General features: G+C 36.3%; 3 protein-coding genes across 3 annotated transcripts; 2 read left to right on the top strand and 1 right to left on the bottom strand.

The window, feature by feature from the left end:
* Positions 1-1,343: 1,343 nt before the first annotated feature.
* On the top strand, positions 1,344-8,357 carry LOC127947378 (S-adenosylmethionine sensor upstream of mTORC1). The gene is made up of 5 exons (XM_052544469.1): positions 1,344-1,633; positions 4,168-4,309; positions 4,385-4,513; positions 4,603-4,717; positions 5,584-8,357. The coding sequence occupies exons 1-5, from the start codon at positions 1,477-1,479 to the stop codon at positions 6,211-6,213; spliced, it is 1,173 nt and encodes a 390-aa protein (XP_052400429.1). The 5' UTR covers positions 1,344-1,476; the 3' UTR covers positions 6,214-8,357.
* Positions 8,358-8,983: 626 nt separating this feature from the next.
* Positions 8,984-15,298, top strand: LOC127947100 (transmembrane protein 168-like). Its single transcript, XM_052544044.1, has 4 exons — positions 8,984-10,747; positions 12,118-12,260; positions 12,345-12,619; positions 13,161-15,298. Exons 1-4 carry the CDS (start codon positions 9,611-9,613, stop codon positions 13,706-13,708), a joined length of 2,103 nt encoding a protein of 700 aa, XP_052400004.1. The 5' UTR covers positions 8,984-9,610; the 3' UTR covers positions 13,709-15,298.
* On the bottom strand, positions 15,110-21,660 carry LOC127947101 (zinc finger protein 277). Its single transcript, XM_052544045.1, has 12 exons — positions 21,604-21,660; positions 20,609-20,819; positions 20,406-20,494; positions 19,710-19,792; positions 18,488-18,579; positions 17,654-17,764; positions 16,952-17,084; positions 16,791-16,858; positions 16,609-16,705; positions 16,474-16,516; positions 16,207-16,381; positions 15,110-15,908 (listed from the first exon to the last, which is right to left on the bottom strand). Exons 1-12 carry the CDS (start codon positions 21,635-21,637, stop codon positions 15,722-15,724), a joined length of 1,323 nt encoding a protein of 440 aa, XP_052400005.1. The 5' UTR covers positions 21,638-21,660; the 3' UTR covers positions 15,110-15,721.
* Between the last annotated feature and the right edge of the window lie 46 nt (positions 21,661-21,706).

Raw genomic sequence — 21,706 nt, 5'->3', positions numbered from 1 at the left:
ATCGGAGCCAAAAGACTTTAATTGTATGAAAAAAAGGAGAGAAAAAAGTAAATTTTTCAAAATATTGTACTTTGTGTTCCACAGAAGAAAGAATGCATGCATGAGGGTAAGTAAATGACATAATTTTTATTTTTGGTGAACTTTCATGGCTAGATGAGTGACTGCATGTTTATAAGCTAACAGAATAAGAAAAAACGTTAGTCCCTTTAGTTTAAGGTTCATGGGGAGCAGTTTTTACAGTTGGACATTATCACTAACACTAAATGGGACTTAACTAAATGACATCAAATCCAAAGTGACACACCAAATCCAAGGTGTGGTCTGGAGCCTTCCCTTTTAATCGCCGAAGCTAAAGTGCACTTTCGGTCCGATCTAGAGCCCTCTGCCCTTCCGGAGGACTGTGCACACCACTGCCTAGTTTTTACATATTTCTAAAATAAATAAATAAATACTACAAATTAACTTATTGGGTCTGACTAGTTCTGGTGTTCAGTGAGATTAGTGAGGTTTAAAACATTGACAGTAAGCCATAATAACCAAACGCAAGAAAGAACTAACATCGTGTATTGTTTTTAGCGGCTTTGACTAATTCGTAAATCCAGTGTAAATATAAATCTCTACTATGATGCGAAGAAACGCTGTACGAATTAATTTCATTCTTATGCCACATTAATTTATACGCGAAACTACAGGTAGGCCTAAATTCTTTAAGCTTAGGCCCAGCCAATCACAGCGCAATAAGTGTTTACATTTATATTTTTATTGATTATATAATTTTATTGATATTAATATTGTAATGTAATTTATTTAGGCTCATTCTTAACATGTTGTCTTAAATGAAAATTAATTTTGGATATATTTTTATTGATTATATGATTTTATTGTAATTTAATTTATTTAGGCTCATTCTTAACGTGAAGTATTCTTTTAAATGAAAATTAATTCTGTATATATATATATATATATATATATATATATATATATATATATATATATATATATATATATATATATAGTATGTTTATACAATGTTTATATATGTGCATATATCATTATTTACTACTACTAAATAATAACTTTATTAATGTGTAGTCTTATTAGTCTTAATTTTGCCTTCATGTCTTATTTTGAATGTCCAAATCCTTTATCTGAAGTATTCTTATTTTGAATTATTTTACTAACAACAACAGTAACAATAACGTTATATTAAATATTAAATAATATGTAAAAAATTATATATTATTATATATATAACACCTTTTCAAAACTTAAATATTAAACTTAATTATCAACCCTTCAGAGAGCTTAAATCAACTGACTTGAGTTTGAGGAGTTTCGTGTTCAGCAACAACTTCAGCGTAGAAGTGCACTTCCGGGACGTTCACTGAAGAGGCGCAATCAGGCTGCGCGTTGTCGCAGTGTCTGCGTGCGTGCGTGCTGACGGAGCCGGTGCGCTGGTAGCCTCCGTGCTGTACTATGGACCTGCGGAGCAGTGCAGAGACAGACCCGGGTCTCTCCGAATACCACTCCGACTCCGTCCCGCCGGAGCTGCAGTCCAAGAAGCAGGAGCAGGAGAAGCTGTCGGGGGTGGTGAAGAGCGTGCACCGAAAACTCCGCAGGAAATACATAGAAGGTAACGTTTCTCCAGCGAGAGATGCGTAGCTGTGTAGCCTAGCCTAGATCCGTTTCTGTAGTCTGGCCTGATCAAAGATACGGACATTTAAACGCTTGGAGAACAACCGTCAACCTAAGTGAACAAAAACTGAGTTATTTTAATTTAAACTTGTGTTGCTTGACAGTTGACATGAACTGGTTTCGTACTTGGCTCGATTTGGAACGCGTTGGCTGTGGTTTAAAACCTAGTGAGCTGCCTAGCTGAGTGATATTTGAATAGAACGTTCCGAACGCTCTAAAATAATGCTGTCTGGGTAGAACACATTAAGTTTTCTGTCTCTCTGCAGCACGACCTTACAGTAGTCAGCAAGCCCGTGCAGTCGTTCATTTGTTCCTGTTGCTCTTCATTGATCCGATGGCAGTGTTTGAAAACACAAACAACTTGTAATTCTCCTTTGGGGAAAATAGCCTATAAAAAATAAATTTATGAACATGAATCCTCTGAATTGTGTGTACAGGTGACAAGTGTGTTGCTCTAAATTGTTTTGTCACTGTCAATTATTCATCCATTTATTGTTTTACACCTTTTTTATCTAAAGACTTAATACACAGATGATAAATAATGGTCAGCTGAACTATTTTTAGCGTGTCTCCTTGCTGGTGGTGGTATAGTATAGGCTAAATAAGTATAAATACCTTTTTTAAGCTGATAACTTATAACATACATTTTAAGGATAAAATTAAAAGTCCAATCGGTGAACTGAGAACAGTTGAAAAATGTCAACTGTAACAGACTAGGGAGAGTTAGAGCTGGTGTGCTTGTCAATTGCTTCATTGTTTTCTCATGTTTATGAGCACTCATGGTGTAAATTTGGATTTCTGTTTAGTTACCTAGCCTTATGTACACTAGCTTCTCATTTTACTTTCTGGGTAGGGATTTAAGGAACGATTTTTATGTATATCTAAAAAGATAAGAGGAAAATTCAATATATGTGTATATAAGTTCTGTCAATTGATTTAGGGCTGAAACGTTTCCTTGAGTAACTCTGTTACAAAAAATTATCCAGTCATAAAAACTGTATTTATAGTTTAACGCGGAATGGTACGGAATTTGCCAAATTTTTGAATGAATTAATAAAAAATAGGTCATTGCACTTCAAATCATGATATGGACTAATATCTGTAAATATTAAGCCAGAACAGTCTATTTAAATATGAATCCTACATGTTCTGCGTGTCTCTGTTAATGAATGGAGCAGAAGCGCGACTTCCTTTATCACACACACTGAAGTGCGCGTTACGCTCGCAGTCAAGTCAAGTCACCTTTATTTATATAGCGCTTTAAACAAAATACATTGCGTCAAAGCAACTGAACAATATTCATTAGGAAAACAGTGTGTCAATAATGCAAAATGATAGTTAAAATCTGTCACCTTTTTCAGTCCTGAGTTTGCAGGTATGACTTAAATGCACTTAATTCATCTGTCAACTTTATTGACATTGTTCACGGTACAAGTACAGACAGAGAAATAATGGGTAATAATTAAATGTTTATTTTTGATGTATGCATTGCATTCTATGCATTTAAAAAATAAAAATTTCTTAAAAAGGAAACTTAGTTGTTCATTTTAAGTTCATCCGCATAATATAATATCCCTTCAAAAAACAAAAACCAACCTTTAAGACCATATTTTCTGCCCAATTTGTGAACTGTTTCTTACTATTTTGTCTGATCATGACACGTTTCTAAAAGCCTATCCGTTTACATTTTTAAAAAAAATATAAAAAAAATTATCATGACACATGTAAGTCAAATAGTCTTTTTTTTTTTTTTATTGCTATAAGTAAATTACTGTGAGGATGGCGTGAGCATCATCCAAGATGGATATCATGATAGAGATTTTGAAATGCTATATTTTTGCCTGCAATTATTTCTACCCGCAGGAAGCAGAACATATATATATATGAAGTACCACCGTGTTTGTACTGACTTTAACTGTGTTATTGAGTTTCTCATGGTTCAGACTAGCTATATCAGCACTATAAATCTCACACACAGTAGTCTATTCACTAGACCCCGTGATGGGTTAATAAGGAAGGCGTGATCTGGTCTTCTTGGCATAGCACAACAGCATTCATATATAACGGCGCTGCAGTCTTTTCCCTTCTTGTCTTATTCTCTGTAAATCTGATAAGGCCCCTATTTTCCATTCTGTCATGGGACAGATCACTTTTTGTCAGTTCTTGCCCTCCCAAGCACTCTGGTTGCCTTCTGGTGTCATCGGCTTCATCAGCAAGTTTTTAAACTGTGTGTGAATCAGCACAAACACTTGGATGGTACAGTGCTTTTGAGCCTGGCGATGGAGTTTTACTGATTTGTTGAAGTCGTATGGTGTTTTGTGAACCGTTTGACGCAGCGGTTTCAGAAAACGAAATTTAGAGGAAGCACGACATCAGCTGACCTCTGAAAGTAGGCTTTGTGAAAACTTTCTCTAGTTTCGTGGTGCAGAACGATGACTGTACACTCCTCTGTTTTGTCTTTTTTTGGTACAGTGGGCGATTTCGAGAAAATATGGCGTGAACATTGTGAAGACGAGCAGACTCTCAGCGAATATGCCATGGCCATGAAGAACTTGGCTGACAACCACTGGGCGAATAAATGTGAGGGCGAGGGGCGCATTGAGTGGTGCCGCAGGTATGAATGCTAATGGTCAGTATTTTATGTTGAGAAGCAGATTTGGTACTTATCGTTACATTTTTCTTGCCGCAGTGTTTGTCAGGAGTACTTCCAGGATGGAGGGATGAGGCGTGTGTTGGAGAAGGATGAGAAGAGTGCTAGACACGCAGCAGCTGGGAATAACACATCCGCAATCTCTCTACCACAATCGTCCTCCTCAAGGTGCTCTAGAACAAGACCTTTAACACTGCAAATTCCAGATCGCGATGAGTTCATTGATTAAACAGCTTTTTATTCATGCTTGGTAACAGCTCAATGTTCCAGCTTGGGAGAATACGGCTGTTGGATGTGGGCAGCTGTTTCAATCCCTTCCTGAAGTTTGATGAGTTTCTGACTGTCGGAATCGACATTGTGCCAGCAGTAGAGGTTTGTGTTCCTTGACGTTATATGATACTATATACTTCGTGATTACATTGAATGGAACTATTAAATGGATGTTACTTCCGTTCCATCAAATTAAATGTGTCGTCATACTCTGACTTATGTTTGTTATTGGATAATTATGTTGTATTGTTTGTCTGGGTCTGTTAATTTATTCAAATAGACATTAAAAATGCAATTCAGAAATATTTGTCTTGAATACACTTCATTTTGATATTTGTGGGCATTAACATAAAAAAAACGCTCACTTAAGGTAATGTAATTTAAGGTTAAATTTTATTTTTTTTCCGTAATGGCAAAGCTAATTTTTCAGCAGTCATTACTCCTCAATGTCACATGATCCTTAAATAATAATTTTAATATGCAATAAACAGTGCTGCTTATAAGTGTTGAAAACCATTTCCTTAAAACAGTTTTATTGTTTTTTTTTTATTTTATTTATGTAATGTTTTCAAAAGTTCAGTCCAGTCCTCAATGTAACATGATCCTTAAATAATTGTAATATGTAATAAACATTTCCTCTTATCAATGTTGAAAACAATTCTACTTAAATATTAGAAATGTAGTTGTTAAATATTAGAAATATTTTTTGTTCATTTTGATCAATTGAATGCATCTTTTTTTATATACATTTGTATAATAGATACACCATGTCAAATTTCATTATGAATGCTATAAACATTTTTCAAAACCAATATGAATACAAAGTACATTTCTAGGAATTTCCTATTAACTATATACATTTATATCCTTTATCTTGGACACCGTCATTGACACTTGTAGTAATTTTACCTGTCCTGCTGAGTAAAGCTAAATGTTCTAAATTTTTAATTAATTTTTTCTGGCTACAGAGCGTCTACAAATGTGACTTTCTCAACCTGCAGCTGCAGCAACCTCTGCAGCTGGCCAGCGATGCTTTGGATGCCTTCCTGCATCAGCTGCGCGGCCCCATCGACTCTTTACCTGCCCAGCTGTTTCACGTGGTAGTGTTCTCCCTGCTTCTCTCCTACTTCCCCTCACCCTATCAGCGCTGGCTCTGCTGCAAGAAAGCACATGAACTCCTGACCCTGAACGGCCTGCTCCTCATCATCACCCCTGACTCCTCCCACCAGGGCCGGCACGCACTTATGATGCGCAGCTGGCGAGTTGCAGTGGAGTCTCTGGGCTTCAAGCGCTACAAGTACGTCAAGTTCTCTCACATGCACCTGATTGCTTTCCGCAAGGTGTCGCCCACCACCATCAGCGACCTGGTCAGCCGCAACTACCCGGAGATGCTTTACATCCCGCAGGACTTTAACACGTACGACGAGGATGGATTCGCAGATTGCTACGAGCCTCCACGCTCTGATTTCGAGGACGACCAGTTGGTGTGTAGCTTTGCGGAATTGCCAGACACACCGTACGATTCAGACTCGGGCGAGAGCCAGAGCGGCTCAGCTCCCTTCCACAAGCTGGAAGACCCTATTTTGCTGCAGAGTTGAACTTGTTTACTGCCCCTCTTGATATTTCTAGCCTACCTTCATGCTGCCAAAATTGCTGTGCTGCGTTTTGTGTACTCAAGCCCTTTTTAAGCAGCAAACAGTTTGCACAGAGTGAATGAGGACGTTTAAGTGGGCGTTGATTTTTAAGAGTGTGCAAGATATCCCTTCGAACACAAATGTACACACTAAACGGTCTTAATTAAGAAAGTGAGGTGGTTTTGTAACAGAAGCAGCATCGTGATTTTAGGTCAAGGAAGATTTAGCTCACCCACTTTTTGGCTGTTTTCTCATTTGTCAACTGGATAAACCGTTTCAGACTAGCTTAACTTATAGCTTAGGCGTAGTTATTGTCTGTGACAAGATCTAAACTTTTGGTTGGAGTTACTATACTGTTTTGGACTTTTTCCAATGAATTCCAAAAAAGGAGTTCAGCCAGAAATGAACCTAATCATCATTTACACATCCTCATGTCACTTCAAACCTGTATGAACAATGTTATAAGAACAAAAACAGTTTGACATTAGAAAAAAAAAAAAGAAAGAATACAGTTTTGGAACATCGGGATGAGGAAATGATGACAGATTTTTTCATTTTTGTGTGAACTGTCAAATTAATGGTTTGATTCTTAGCAAGTTTTCACTGGATGTTTTAGATGGCAATTTCAGCCATCTGTGCTACCGACTTTTTTGGAATAGCCTTTATCAACGATATTTGTAGCATTTTAAGTGTCTGCCGAACCTGTGCGTGTTTTGCTATGTGACAATTTAACTGTGAATGTGGATTTCTCGCTTCAACAAGGTACAAATCATGCGAAGTAGTCATAGTTTTTCAGAACAAACAATCTTGGAGGTGACCACATTGGATGCATGCGTTGTGGTAACGTTTCTAAACTTGCGATCAAACGGCCTGAAAGTATCTGCGTGTCTGCCTTCGTTTTCATTTTAACCGCTAATATAACCAGTAATATCCGATTACTTGTCAGTAGTATGGAACAGGTTCGAGTTCTCTGCATTTCGCCGTAATGTGACTTTGTAGAATAATTGTTTACTCTTGACTGTTTACTCTCGAAATCTTTGGTTGCTCTAAAACTACTTCCTGTATCGTTATCTGGTGTATATCCTATTAAGTTTCAGTACATCATTTTAGTTACTAAATGACTGAATATAACTTTTAAGGAACAAAAGTTTGGAAAGTTCTCTGCCAAATGTTGATCTCAAGTACTCCAAAAAGATTGTCATGATTGTCATTGATCATGTTTTTAGCTCCTATGTATGTAACTGCAGAATTTGCAGCTTTTTAAATTCACCCCAGGTTCTAAAAAACACTATTTTGACTGTCCAAGCACATATTTGCACATTTTTTATAACACCCTCCATGTGGGTATCGATATTGGCATCAGCACTTCATTGGAATAGCAATACGTTCATAATCCTAAACGGTCAAATTCCCCATATCACTGTAACCTGGCAGTTAAATTCATGTGGTTATCGTTTTGTAAACCTGATGACATGAGAATATGCTGTGATGGGTCTTTACTCATAAAGGAGTGTGTGAGATGTGCTTTAGAGTTCTGTTGAATCGTATATGTGAGGTTTTGGTGTTAGGCACTTTAAATGTGTTGTAGAGGTGCCAAAAATAAGTGTGGAAAGATTCAAAATTGTAATAGATATCAGTATGTGAGCTTTCAGGGTATCGGGGGGAAAAAAAAACTCCTCAAGGTGCCTTCAAACTCAAATTGTATTTTTGCATTTGTGATTACATGGGCTACTGATGGTCATTAGGAAGTGTGATAATTTCTCTCCCACAATAAACCGTTACAAGTATACATACTTTCAGAGAATTAACCAGCTCTTGGAAAAAAATTACTAAAAACTGCCCTACTAGCAATAGTATTTAAAGGTATTCTTTAATCTGTACTCTATTTATAAGTCGGGGGAAAAAAAGCTTTGAATTGTATTGGTATACTTAGTGGTGTGTTCAAACATTTACATCTCAAATGTCTTTTGTCTTCCCCAGGCTCTGATCCACTGTTTGCATGATTAATTTTCTGTATCAGTGTTATGATTGCTGACTCCCACAGAACCGGACTATTTGTGATGAATATTGTTATTCATCTTTTATAAATAAACGTTTTTGTTGCCTTCTCTCTTTTCTTTCATTTGCCTATAGCAGGTTGCTTTAAATACTTTACAGTTATTCATATATGCATTTCATATTTGACAGTACATTTGAAATGTTTTCGATTATAAATATCTATTGTAGTTAGTAATTGTACTGTACAAAAGTTTGGGATCAGTAAGATAATTAGTTAATAATAATAATAATAATATAATTAAAAAAAAAAATTCATTCTGCGTGGATGCATTAAATTGATCAAAGGTGACGGTAAAGATTAATACGATGGATGGATGCTAAATTATAATGTTAGAATTTTGTTTCAAATATAAGCTGTTCTTGAAAACTTTTTAATCCTCAAACAATCTTGAAAAAATGTATCAAGGTTTCCACAAAACATTATGCACCAAAACTGTTTTCGACATGGATATTACATTTCCCTTGAGCAGCAAATCGGCATACTAAAATATTTTTTGAATGAGCAGGTGACATTAAAGACTGGAATAATTATGCTAATAATTATATTTAGCGTTGCATCACAGGAATAAATTAATTTAATATATTCAAATGGAAAACTTCACAATATTACTGTTTTTACTGTTTAATCGAATAAATGCCGCCTTGGTAAGAGTTTGTCCTCTCAGGGATTCCGTAGCGGCTTAATACCATTGTGCAAAACATGGCGGACATTGAGCAAAGTTTAGGCGATGGTTCGGGTTATTGTGCTAAACAAATACAGTTTTAGTTATTTTTCTGTAAACGACAATAATCATTGACTTGTATATCTACTGGCTTATTTCTTTTAGCTTGGTTCAATCGATGTTACTCTCGTCGTGGACAGAAACATCACGTTCTATCAACTTTCGGTGAACGCACTGGAACCTTCTCGACTAAATCAAACTGACAGCACATTAAAACTTTTCAGCTCTCATATGTACTCTTATTGAATAACTTCCGACGAACATTTGAACGTCTAGCCCACGCCTTAGTTTCATGACCTCGAGTCGAAGAGTTTGCTTTATTAAAGCTGTAACAGGTGGATATTGACAATCCACTGTTTCTTTGTAGATTTTACTCTAACGTTTGCACCAATGTCTCTAGAAACGGGTTAGTTTCAGATTGACCTCGGATTCACCCAACAACATGCAGTTCTTGCATTCTTTTTTGCTGAATGAATAGTTATATCTCGAATAATTGTTCCTGTTGTGACGTATAATGACGTCACTCACAACGTTGAGTCTACTAGTCTTTCTGCAGTTGTGTTAGTTTTAGCTCTGCAACGATGTGCAAGCTGCTCAGGTATTGCTTGAGCCACTTCCTTTACGCTGCTATGACCCGGCTAGACGAAGCCAACAAAGGAGTCAACATGTGGTCATCAATTCGGTACCTCGGTTACCTGTCCAGCCTGAACTCCCTGGTGGCCATTTGCCTGGGAATTTACGTACAATGGGAGAAAACCGCCGACACTGTCATCTTGGTCATTTTCATTTTGGGCCTCTTTGTTCTTGGGATTGCCTGCATTCTCCACTATTACTTCAGTATGGTGAAGGTCAGCCTCTTTCTGCTGCATCTGTGGTTTGGGTTCCTTCTGGGTTTGCTATGCTTCATCAACGTCCCGTCCAAAGAGATGGATGTTAAGGAGCAGGTGGCCAACTATATGTTAATAGCAAGTATTGTGATACGAATCCTATGGGCTTTGGTTGGAAGAATGTGCGGTTATACCCAACATCAACCTGCTTTCCTCACTTCAAGGGAGGCTTTGGAGCTCACAGGCTTCGCTGTGGCCAGCACAACCCTGGTCAGCCAAAAATCCATAAGCCTTGTTGTCCTGACACTGGCTTTGGCCGCTCTAATCGTGGATCTGCGCATGAAGTCCTTCTTGGCGATCCAAAACCTGGTCTGCTTCTCGTTTGTGGCTGCGTTCTTCTTCCAGGAGTCTTTAGGAGTGTCCTCCAACCCCTTCGCCTTGTCTTGGTTCTTCAGCCGCCTCGTCTGCGACCCATTCCTGGACATCTACTTCAGCGGACTTTCGGTCACTGAACGCTGGTCGCCGCTTCTACTGAGAGGAGGCCTGTGGAGACGCTTAACGCTTCTTCCTCTGGTGGTCATGGAGGTGATGTTTTTGGTCATGGCCTCTCTGAAGATGACAGATCTGGATCGGTGGTACCTGCTCATCCCGGGTCTGTTAGGAGCTGCAGTTTTCTGGATCATCTGCCACCTGGTTTTTCTCGTGGTGCTGTGGGGTTTTCACAGCAAGCTGAGTGACTGTCAGAGGATGTGTATGGTGCACACGTCCGAGGCTGGAGCGCTGGACAGGATCATGGCGTCTAAGGGGATGAGGCACTTCTGTCTCATATCAAAACGCCTGATGATCTTCAGCCTGATGTCCACCATCATACTCGGGGCTCTGGGTTGGCAGGTAAGGCTTCCTGTGAAAATCTGTCTTAGTTTTTAGAAAAATGCAGTTCTTGTGATCATGGTGGTTTCACATGGTTTTGAGAAAATTACATTTTCAATGGAAGATTAGACATAATGACTCTAAAGTGTAAAAGTATCATGTTTTTCTTGAAAACTTTAAAATATATATATATTTTAAGGTGTAGAGTGTGTGTATGTGTATGTGTGTGTGTATATATATATATATATATATATATATATATATATATATATATATATATATATATATATATTTAATATTTCATAAGTATTGCACATTTCTTTTTTTGGAAGTATAAGTAGTAATACCACATGATGATGTACTATGAAAATAATGGCAAATTACAGTCATGAGGGTTTACAAGTGTCCCCTCTATGATATCATTTCCTGTTTTATGGTTATTTTTTTTGCATATTGGTTTCACCACATAACTTCGATTTGGCACAAACATTTTTCAAGTTTTATTAAGTGTTAACCCTTTAACTGCCTGCTCAACCAAATGGTTGATTTGTCACTTTATGGTAAACGTAGAAAAGCTAAGCTAATGTTTTCAGATAATCCTTTCTGCTGTCAGAATGTACTATTTGCTGAGAAATAGAACTTTCTGATCATTCATTATAGTTCATATTTTCTGATTTCCATAGTATGTGTATGAATTCCGGTACTTTTGCCATAAAGTGACATATCAACCATTTGGTAGAGGCCGATATTTTAAAAATTATGGGACGTGTTGAAAAAAAATACATTGAGTGTGGTAACTAATGACATAAGGAGATAAGAAATGCAAACAAAAATTTTTTCAAATGCATTTTTCTTGGTGGGGCAGTTAAAGGGTTAATGCAGTTTTGTTATGTAAGTGTTATAAATAATGTTTTTTTTTTTGTTTAATACATTTAAAAAATGTAATTTATTCTATAAATAAAACCTGATTTGTTTTAGCATCATTTCTCTAGTTTTCAGCGTCACATGATCCTTCAGAAATCATTCTAATATGCTGATTTGCTGCTCAGGAAACATTTCTTCTTATTATTATCAATGTTGAAAAAAGTTGTGCTGCTTCATATCTTTGTGGAAATCGTGATTTATTTTTTTAGAATGTTCAAAAGAGCAGTATTTATTTAAAATAAAATCTTTTATTATTTTAAAAATGTTTATACTAAATGTCTTTACTGTCATGTTTGATCGATTTAATTTGTATAATTAATTATTGTATAAAATATATATATATATATATATATATATGTATATGTATATGTGTGCGTGTGTGTGTGTTCTGCCTTAAAATAAGGGTGGTGATTTTTTTTTTTTTTTTAAATAATTGTTGTTCTTATAAGTATTGTTTTCTCCTACAGCCGTCCAACAGTCTGTTTATTGCCTTGTTTCTGCTGGTGCTGCCTCTCGAGTCACTAGCCCATGGCCTCTTCTATGAGCTGGGAAACCGCCTCGGAGGCACCTGTGTCGGCTACGCTGTGGTGATTCCTACCAACTACTGCAGGTACTGGAAACATATACACTCTGTGACGTCAATAACTTACAGAGAGGGGCAGTATTTCATCCTCATCCTCTCATTTTCTCTCAGCCCAGATGGTCAGCCCACCCTGCTGCCCCCGGCGCATGTGCAGGAGCTCAATTTGCGTTCCACAGGGATGCTTAACAACGTGCAGCGCTTCTTCTCTCATCACATGATCGAGACCTATGGTTGTGATTACTCCACGAGCGGCTTGAGTCTGGAGGCCCTGCAAGCCAAGCTGCGCATATTCATGGAGGCGCACACAGCTGACGGCCCACGACACGACACCTACGTGCTGTATTACAGCGGACACACCCACCGCAGCGGAGAGTGGGCTCTGGCAGGTGGGAGAATCATTCTATAACCTTTTCCTCGTCGAAACAGACACAACAGAACCTGGGTGAATCTCGAGAACATTCACCCGAAATGAAAAATGTATGGAAAATGAAATCCAGATTTTTTTTTTTTTACTGCATTTTCCTTCAGTTCTCCATTAAAAAGTTTATTTGAAAATGTTTTGTTTTTCTGCTCCTAGTTTTTTTTTTTGTGATTATTATCATTCAGATATTCACTAAAACTTTTTTACTCTATTAAGATGTATTATAGTTATAAAAATAACAGAATATTTGAGAAATATCATGTTATATATCATCTGTAACATCTGTCATATGTATTTGCATAAGCATAAATTAAATGCCTTCGCAAATACAACCATAAAGTATACTTTACAATTTTAAAATCTTGATTTTGCAGATAAATACAGTGCTGCTTGGATCAAAGTTTTGCATACCATTTACAGAAATTAATGTGACAAATAATGTGCATATTGAATTGAGCCAAACTCTGGTAAAGACTTAATAGAGTTTTTTTTTCTTTTATAACCAGGAGGAGACATTTTACGTCTAGATGAGATTGTGCAGCTCTGGAGAGAAAAGAACAGCGGATTCTGTTCCCGTCTCATCATTATTCTCGATACTGATAACTCTCTCCCCTGGGTGACAGAGGTGCAGACGATCGAGGGACTTTATGTAGCGGTTCAAGGGGCAGTGCTTTCTAGTCCCACAGACCCGGAGGTCCAGGACGCGCCTCAGCTCGGGGACTTCACCTGTCAGTGGGTTGATTTTAACTGTAACCCTGACAGCGTCGTTCGGTGGTCTGAGCGTGGGCGGCCCATCCGAGCAGCCTATGGCATCTCCAGACAATGGAGCGACTACAAGCTTCACCTGCCCACTGAAAGTGACTTGACCAGGCACTGGAGACTCTACTTCCCACGCCTGACTTACCCTGTGGTCCAGCTCGCCCACTGGTGTGGCGGGCTGGACCTCTTTTGGGTTTGTGGATACTGCATTCGGTTGCTCCGAAGGATCAAACTTGCATGGTTCCCACCTGCAGTGCTGGATACAGGCCAAGGTTTCAAGCTGGTTAAATCGTAGAACAGGACCTAGAGTTTGTCCTTACTGCCGCAGCGTGTCTAGGCTGTATCTGGACATGTTTAGGTGATGCTCATGTACGGCAGCTTTAAGTTGAATTGACCAGCACAGCAATTTATAAAATCTCAGGTGTTAATTTGTGAAGGAAAAAATTGCCAAAAATGGGCCCACTTACAGGAATGTCATGTTGGTCTCTACACAAATTCATTTATCAGCAAGGGAGAATTCTGTAAAACAATCAACATCTCTGGGTCATAGATCACCTCTAAATCAAAAGATATAATATTTTGCATAAAGAAATAAAACCTATTTTCTTATTAAAAAGATTTTTTAAATGACAGTTAAGAATATTTTCTTGTGATTTATCGTAATGAAAAAATTTCATTATTGTAATATGGGTAAAAAAAATACATTTAATTCATTACAATCCTTTTTTTACATTTTAATATTATGTACAATTATTGTATTACAGTAAAAAATTCGATGTAATTACACAGTGAAAAAATGTCAACACCATACTGCAAAAAGTTTTGTTAACTTAAAATGTAAAATTAATTATTATTATTGTTATATTATACAACATATACAGGAAAATTACAGTAAAATATCCGTGATTACATATTGAAAAATGTCATTACCATAATGCCAAATATTTTTTTTATATACATAAAATTATTCAACATATGAAAATTATTGCAGTAAAATTATAATCATCTAAAAGAATTCAAATTTCTATCCTTTATTATATAAAAAAAATATTTTTAGATTAATGACCCTTAATCTAAAAATAAGCTTTAATTTTTTATAAATGCAAAATTACCATTCCCTTTTGATGTTCATGTTCAATTTGGCTTGGAGATTTTTTTTAAGAGATTGACATACGTTACTGATGGGCTTAACAGCATTGCATCCAATAACCATTTCAGCTGTTACAGCTTTAACTTCTGTATCTTTTAACTCCCACTGCCATTTCGACATTTCTCATAAACATTGCTTTATAAACTCCAGATTATAACTGTATCTGCACTAAACTGTTGAATGCAGCATTTGTACACAGATCCAGCAGCGCAGCCATATTGCAGTGCCTCTTCTTAACTGCACTAAAAGCACAGCCTTATATTTGCTATCTGTACAAGGGACGTAGTGTCCATTTACCACATTCAGATCTGTCCAGTGGAGAAGTGTATTTAGTTTTATTTGTTTATACAGAAAATGTTCTACTGCCTTTATAAATGTATTTGTAATGTATAAAACTATTTGTATACTTTGGTTGATCATTTGGCTAGTATTGTGTGTTGCTAGCACTTACAGCAGTTTGGGTTGAGTATTTCTACTTGTGCTAACATGTTCTGAAGTGCCTTGTGTACGCTTAGTCCTCCCTAAAAGAAGAGGATTGAATCCAAGTGAAATATGCAATATTTATTGATTGAAGACATGTATGAAGAGGTCTAAGGCCTTGTGTTTTTTTAAAGGAACATGCAAATGGCTTTACAAATGAATGAACAAGACACTGGGATGAGTTCAATGATTGTTTGTGTTTGAAATCAGACATGAGAATTTGATTCAAATAAAAGAATGACTCGTTTACTGCAACCTTGTGTAAGGAATTAGGTTTTATCCTGTCGTCGAAGTGAAATAAATGACGGAAACTAAATAAGCAGTCACATTCACGCAATTGTATGGAAGCCTGTTTCCAGCACAAAAAAATAGTGAGGTAATAGTGACTTTTTATTTCACAATTCCTTTTTTTTTATGCAATTGAGCATTTATATTTCTCAATTGTGAGGTATAAACTTGAAATTGCAAGAACACTTCTTTTTTTCTAATTTCCCAACCAAAAGGTTATTTTCAGTCAAATCCTTTCATTTAGGGATTCCCATTGATCAGCTGATGGCATATCTAATATATAGTTTATTTGACTGCTTTGTCATAAACCCATATGAATAGAAATGAAAAGTTACATTAATCTCAACACTGAAAGCAATAGGAACATATTTCTCGGAGTGTCCCTCGTCTTCAGTTGGAGCCACCTCTGTCTTTGAGCAGTTTATTAAGCACGCTGGTCTGTTTTATAACCTTGAGGTTCGAAATGTCTTCAGCAATAACAGGAACTTCAGAGCTGGGATTTGGACCCTCAGATTCGCTCTCGCTGTCCGACAGAGCTGTAAGAAGAGCGTCGTTCTCATACGTAGGAAAGTAATATCTGGAAAAACAGCACATTAAATATTAAAAGCTATTTTGTTTTGTTTGTTTACAGTATAAGAGTCAGTGTTCATTCTGATGTCCAAAGCCTGTATAAATGTTTAAATTACAGATATTTGCAATGGCTCATTTACATTTATAGTCTTTATTGAGTCTAAAATTTAACACAAAAATCATAATAAAATGAATAATATAAAAATACAAATAAATAAGATAATAAATAATATATTTTCTAATTGTCCAGATTAAAACTCGACTGAATAAAAAAAAAAAAAAAAAGTGATGTGAAAGAGTCATACTGGGGTTGGTCCCAGTGTGAGATCTCAGGCAGCTGCATCACATGACCCGTGTTAACCAGGTGTTGCACTAGTTCCTCTTTGGTTCCAAACTTCTCCTGACAGCAGTAGCATCGGCACTGGTGAAGCTCACGCCGGATGTAATTCACTAGTTTCACCTGCTGGTAAAACTTGAGGTCTGGACAAACGACCACAAATGTCATTATAGACCCTCTGTGTGGTCAAGGGCTCTTCTCAAAAACAAGGCAACATTTCTGCAATCATACTCACTCAAGTCTGTTTTTAATTTGTGCAGGTCAAATTCATGAGTTTCCTGGAGGTACAAAATTTTGGTTATTATTGATAGTGATGTAAAAATGCATAGAAAATATTCAAATATAATCTTACAGCGACATCATATATTACCTCCATGTGTGTGTAAATTTTCTCCATTGTTTCCGCTTGCTGCTCACAAAACAGACACACAGCACACACGGGATGAGCCTGCCAATCCGACCAATCGCTGTAGAGAGTGCAGAATATCAGAAAAGAGGAAAAACTCAAAATATATATATATGATCTTCAGAGTAAAAAGACGAAGGCCTTACTCATCTTCATCTTCAAAGAGCTCCCGGTCATCTTCAGACTGCACCTCTTCCCAAGTCTTCCCCAACTCCTGCAACATTACAACAGCACAGCAGTGCAAACTGGGGGGAATCTTGTTTTTAATTATTCAGATGAGACGCGTACAGACCAACACATGATTTACCAGGTAGTTGATGACATAGAAGCGATCGTAGCCTTGGTTTCGGGCGTTTATTCGGCGATGCTGCTTTTTTCTCATGTGATCTTTCAAGGTGGTTTTGTCCCTGAATGTTTTCTCACAGTACAGACACTGCATGCTATATAAAAATAATAACAGTATTAGTCAGTGAAAACATCATTTTTGAATGTGGGAAAATATTATGTGGGAAAATGGAATGAATTGAATGAATAAACAAAACAAACAAAAATAAATTACATTTTCAGTTAGTGGATTCAATGATTGTACCACTGCACAATTCCATATTTACTACAACATTATTTTTGGATCTTCTATTATTTTGTCACAAACCCAAAAACTAACCTTTTCTGGTGATTTGGGATTGATGCAATGACTGCGATCTCCAAAGTTCATACCTTCTCCGTTTTATTTTTTCAATTTGTAATAATGGTTTGATGATTAAAATCTATCTATCTATCTATCTATCTATCTATCTATCTATCTATCTATCTATCTATCTATCTATCTATCTATCTATCTATCTATCTATCTATCTATCTATCTATCTATCTATATATGTGTGTATTACTGCAAAATGTATTACATAATAGTAAATATATAATCTATTATATAACAGACAGAAAGACAGACAGACAGACAGACAGGAAGACAGACAGACAGACAGACAGACAGACGCTAAGTTCTCACTTCTCCAGTTTCCCCTCCAGAGTGTGCAGGAACTCGTTGCAGTAGACGATGTTGTCAGGCAGGCCGATGCTGAAAGAGTGTTCTTTAGCCATGTGATTCAGCAGTGAAGACCTGCAGTCAAACCACAGAGCACAAATGAAGCACTTCAGATAAATATGCAGTGCTGTTTGCTACTGTGTGTTACAAAAAATATATTTAATAAAATAAAAAAGCAAAAACAGTCACTTATATCTATTTAAGCAACAAGAGTGGAGGGCCGAAGATGACTGGCTTGTGATGTCACTATACAGTGAAAACTTTATTCATGAATATGAATGAGTTTACTCTGACACTACAAGGTATGCTGCCCTGGCCTTCAGACAAATGAGCTAATTAATATTCATGAGTCTTCAGTTTGGTATGATTTAGACTTTGAAATCGATACCCTTAAGAAAAAAAGCTGCATGGCCTTCCAGATGTTTCATGTCAAATTTATTATAAATTAGTAAATTATATGAAATGTTTTATATATCAAGATTATATATATAATAAATTATACATACAAAATTAAAATGAATAAGCATTTTTTAAATGTAAAAATATTGTATTTATTTATATAATATTAGATACTCTACATAATATTAAATTATACATAATAAATTACATTTTATATAACAAATAATATATAAATACTTTTTAAATAACAAATAATTCAGAGATTGGGTCTGTGGCAGAGCTTATGTATAAGATATCAAAACTCAAATGTGAACAATTTCACATCAGGATATGATTTGAAATGAAATGTGCTGATTCTAGAATTAGAAATCCATCAGAGGTGGGACAGTTGTTGGTTACCTGTTTCCAGTAAACTCCTCACTGCAGAACATACATGCCCGATGAAACGTTGTATCGTCCCTCTCTTTCTGCTGCTGATCCAGAACTTCCTCCTATCAAGACACATATCAAACTTCATTACAGACTTATCTAGCACTGTAAGACATTACTATAGTACATAAATGTGGTTACATAATTGTTGTGAGTCTATAAACAAAATATAATGGGTATGAATCTCACTGTGGCGTGTTTTTATCATTCTGCGTTTCTGGAAACCCGCTGTTCGATTGCCATAATCATCGATAATTATCCCAAACGCAATCTGCAAATGATTTGTGTCTAATAAACAGTGCTAATCCTCTCAGCTTGAGTTTCATCGACGTGCAGCGTGTCACCGAGTGACTGAGAAAGGTCACAGCTGCACTGTTAAACAGAGGTGCAGAGAACGCTGGCTGCCTAGCAACCATAATCGCTGATTTTTGCCCGTGATCAAATGTGTTTGAGATGATAATGTTGACTCGTAATATATCTGCGAAAACAATCTGAGTAGGGTTTGGGCTTCTCATTGAACACTGTGTTAATTGTTTAGTCAGTACCTTCGGGTTAGTAACCATTGTGGAATTTCTGGCAACCCAAATGTTTTTTTTTTTTTTTTTTTTTTTACAGTTACACAGCAACTGTTATATTTGTTACACCATTATAAACAACTAAAAGAATCTAAATGCTTTATACTTAAATATTCAAAGTGATATTCAAGCTCATATTATTCAAAACAACAAGATGAGTTAGCTTCAATAATCTTTCAACTCTCAATAACATTTGTTTAATCTATAAAATGACATTTCCTGTCTGACGTGACACAACTGGAAGAAAAAAGTGATTAATCGTGAAATAATAAGTATTAACCAAAATATCTGTTGAAAACCATTTCCATTAAATATGAAAATATATACTAATATCATTACATCAATATTTTTTAATACAATTTTCACTATCCAATAATCTTTAGTTCATTCAAAAAGTCCTTGTTTTACAATAATAATAACTTTTTTTATTATTATTTACAATCTTACAAAAAAAATAAAATACTGTTTAAAAATAGAAAATAAGCAAAGCCTTCTCTTAAGATGGTGTTCCTCATAATTGTAGTTTTAGCTGCTCTTGGATCAGTTTTGAATACTCATAACCTGATGTTACACAGGATGGGAGCTGATCCCAGAGCAGTCTTTTTATTGACACTCACCAGTCGTCTCTGTTGTAGCTGCTCTCTTAGGATCCTGTCCTCTGGCAGAGCATCACACAATAGGAAGTAGTGCTCTTGTTGTTCTAAAACCACACAATTACATTAGTAATTAGAGTCTAAAAGGACACCATCTAAACAGGCCTTCATAGATTTAGACTTCACATTTAAATCAGAAAAGTTAAAGTGGTATTCCCCAGACCAGTATTATTTTAGTTTTATCTATATGGTATCATAGAATTTATTTATATTTTTAATTAGCTTTTATTTATTTATTATTATTATTTTTTGAGTTATAGTTTTATTAATTTTAGTTTTGCAATGGCAACTACAACTTATTTCATTTCACTAAGTTGCTCAGCCAAAATGACAAATTTTATAATTATGTTGTTTTTCATCCAATGTGATCTTTTATTTTAATTTCAGCTTCTTTTCAATTAATGACAATTATTTTTCATACCTTTATAGTGAACATTAACAACCTTGAATTATGACACTGAATCTATAAAAACACCTACATTGGTAGATTATCAACCACAGTGATTTTTACATCGTAACATTTTAAATGTTGACTACAGTGGGACAGAACTAAATCACTATTTTAAGGAGTGGATAAAGATTTTGTGCATTTCATTCCATGGCAATTAACTAACACTATAAAATAAAAACACAAGATTGTTCATCTCAAATGCATCTTACCTACAGGACCTTCAGAGTTGGTCTTGATAACACTGCAGAAGTCTGTGATAGGCTGTTCTGTAAACCGTTTTTTCCAGTACAACATGTACCTGCAACGATACGATTATAATTTTTCATTATTTTGTGTAATTAGTGTTGTTCCTGATGAATATTTCTTAAGGAAACACTGACACACGTATGCTACAAATCTTGTGCGTTCTCACCGTGGAAAGTCTGCGATGAGTTTGACATCAGCGATAACCAGTTTGTGATCCAACACCATGTGCTTGAGAAGTTGGTCTTTTTCAAGCGCGGGAAAAGAGTCTGAACAGAGCGAACATGTCACACGGCATCCATCGCTGGAGGAGGAGAGAGAAGCGCTACCACACAGGTGCTCGGGGAAACAAAGCGGCTCTAGTATACAATCCTGCTTAGCTAACAATGAGAAGAAAACACAGTATTCACACATTTAATAAAATATGATGCACAAATATCTTTTGTGTTTTATATGACTTAAGATATTATATCCATTCTGGGTCATTAAATCATTCTGAAGTACTCCAGCTGGTGAAAAACCCTTGTCTCATACATCCCACAACCTTGCAGGATTCAATCAAAGCAAACAAGCAGCTGATTCACACAAAATGACCGTGTGTCTCATGAAGACAGCAGGTTATCCTCTAAAAAACCTGATACATTTGTGCTCCTTAGTGCACTTTATGAGTTGTTTTGCCTCTTGGAAATGAGCTTTTGCGGTGACAAATTAAAGGGTCACTGATCATCTTTTAGAAGATCCATATCAACAAACTTTGCACTTTAACCACCCACGCCTTGCTGGTAAAAAACAGCTTAAACTAGTCTTATGGTTTAAGCTAGCCTTGTTAGGCTGGGCTGTTCCTGGTTTTAATGTGTTTTTGGCTGCTTTCCAGCTGGAAGACCAGGTAGACCAGCTTAAAAAGGAAGGGAGCAGGGAGACATACAGGTTTCAGTGTCCTTATCCAAAAAGTGAAGAAGAAAAAAAAAACCGAATCATGTAACGTTACATATGCCATGAAAAGTAACGTTATATGACAAACTTGCATTACAGGAGCAGAAGTGCTGTTGTAACTAGCAGTAGCTTTGACTTTGCAGTAGCGTAGTTCACGCATTTAATGTAAACGGAAATAAAATAATATTTTACTAACATATCTGCCCAATATTTATAATTTAGTTTACCAACCTGTCAAATTAGTGTTGCGCATCTGAGCGGCCATTTTGTAATCACGTGACCTGATGAATTACGCATTGACCAATCAGAGTTAAATCACCGCTGTGTCTGCGAT

The sequence above is a fragment of the Carassius gibelio genome, chromosome A25 (assembly GCF_023724105.1).
Source record: "Carassius gibelio isolate Cgi1373 ecotype wild population from Czech Republic chromosome A25, carGib1.2-hapl.c, whole genome shotgun sequence".
NCBI lineage: Eukaryota > Metazoa > Chordata > Actinopteri > Cypriniformes > Cyprinidae > Carassius > Carassius gibelio.
The sequence above is the reverse complement of the archived record's forward strand: the minus strand, read 5'-3'. Positions and strand labels throughout refer to the sequence as shown.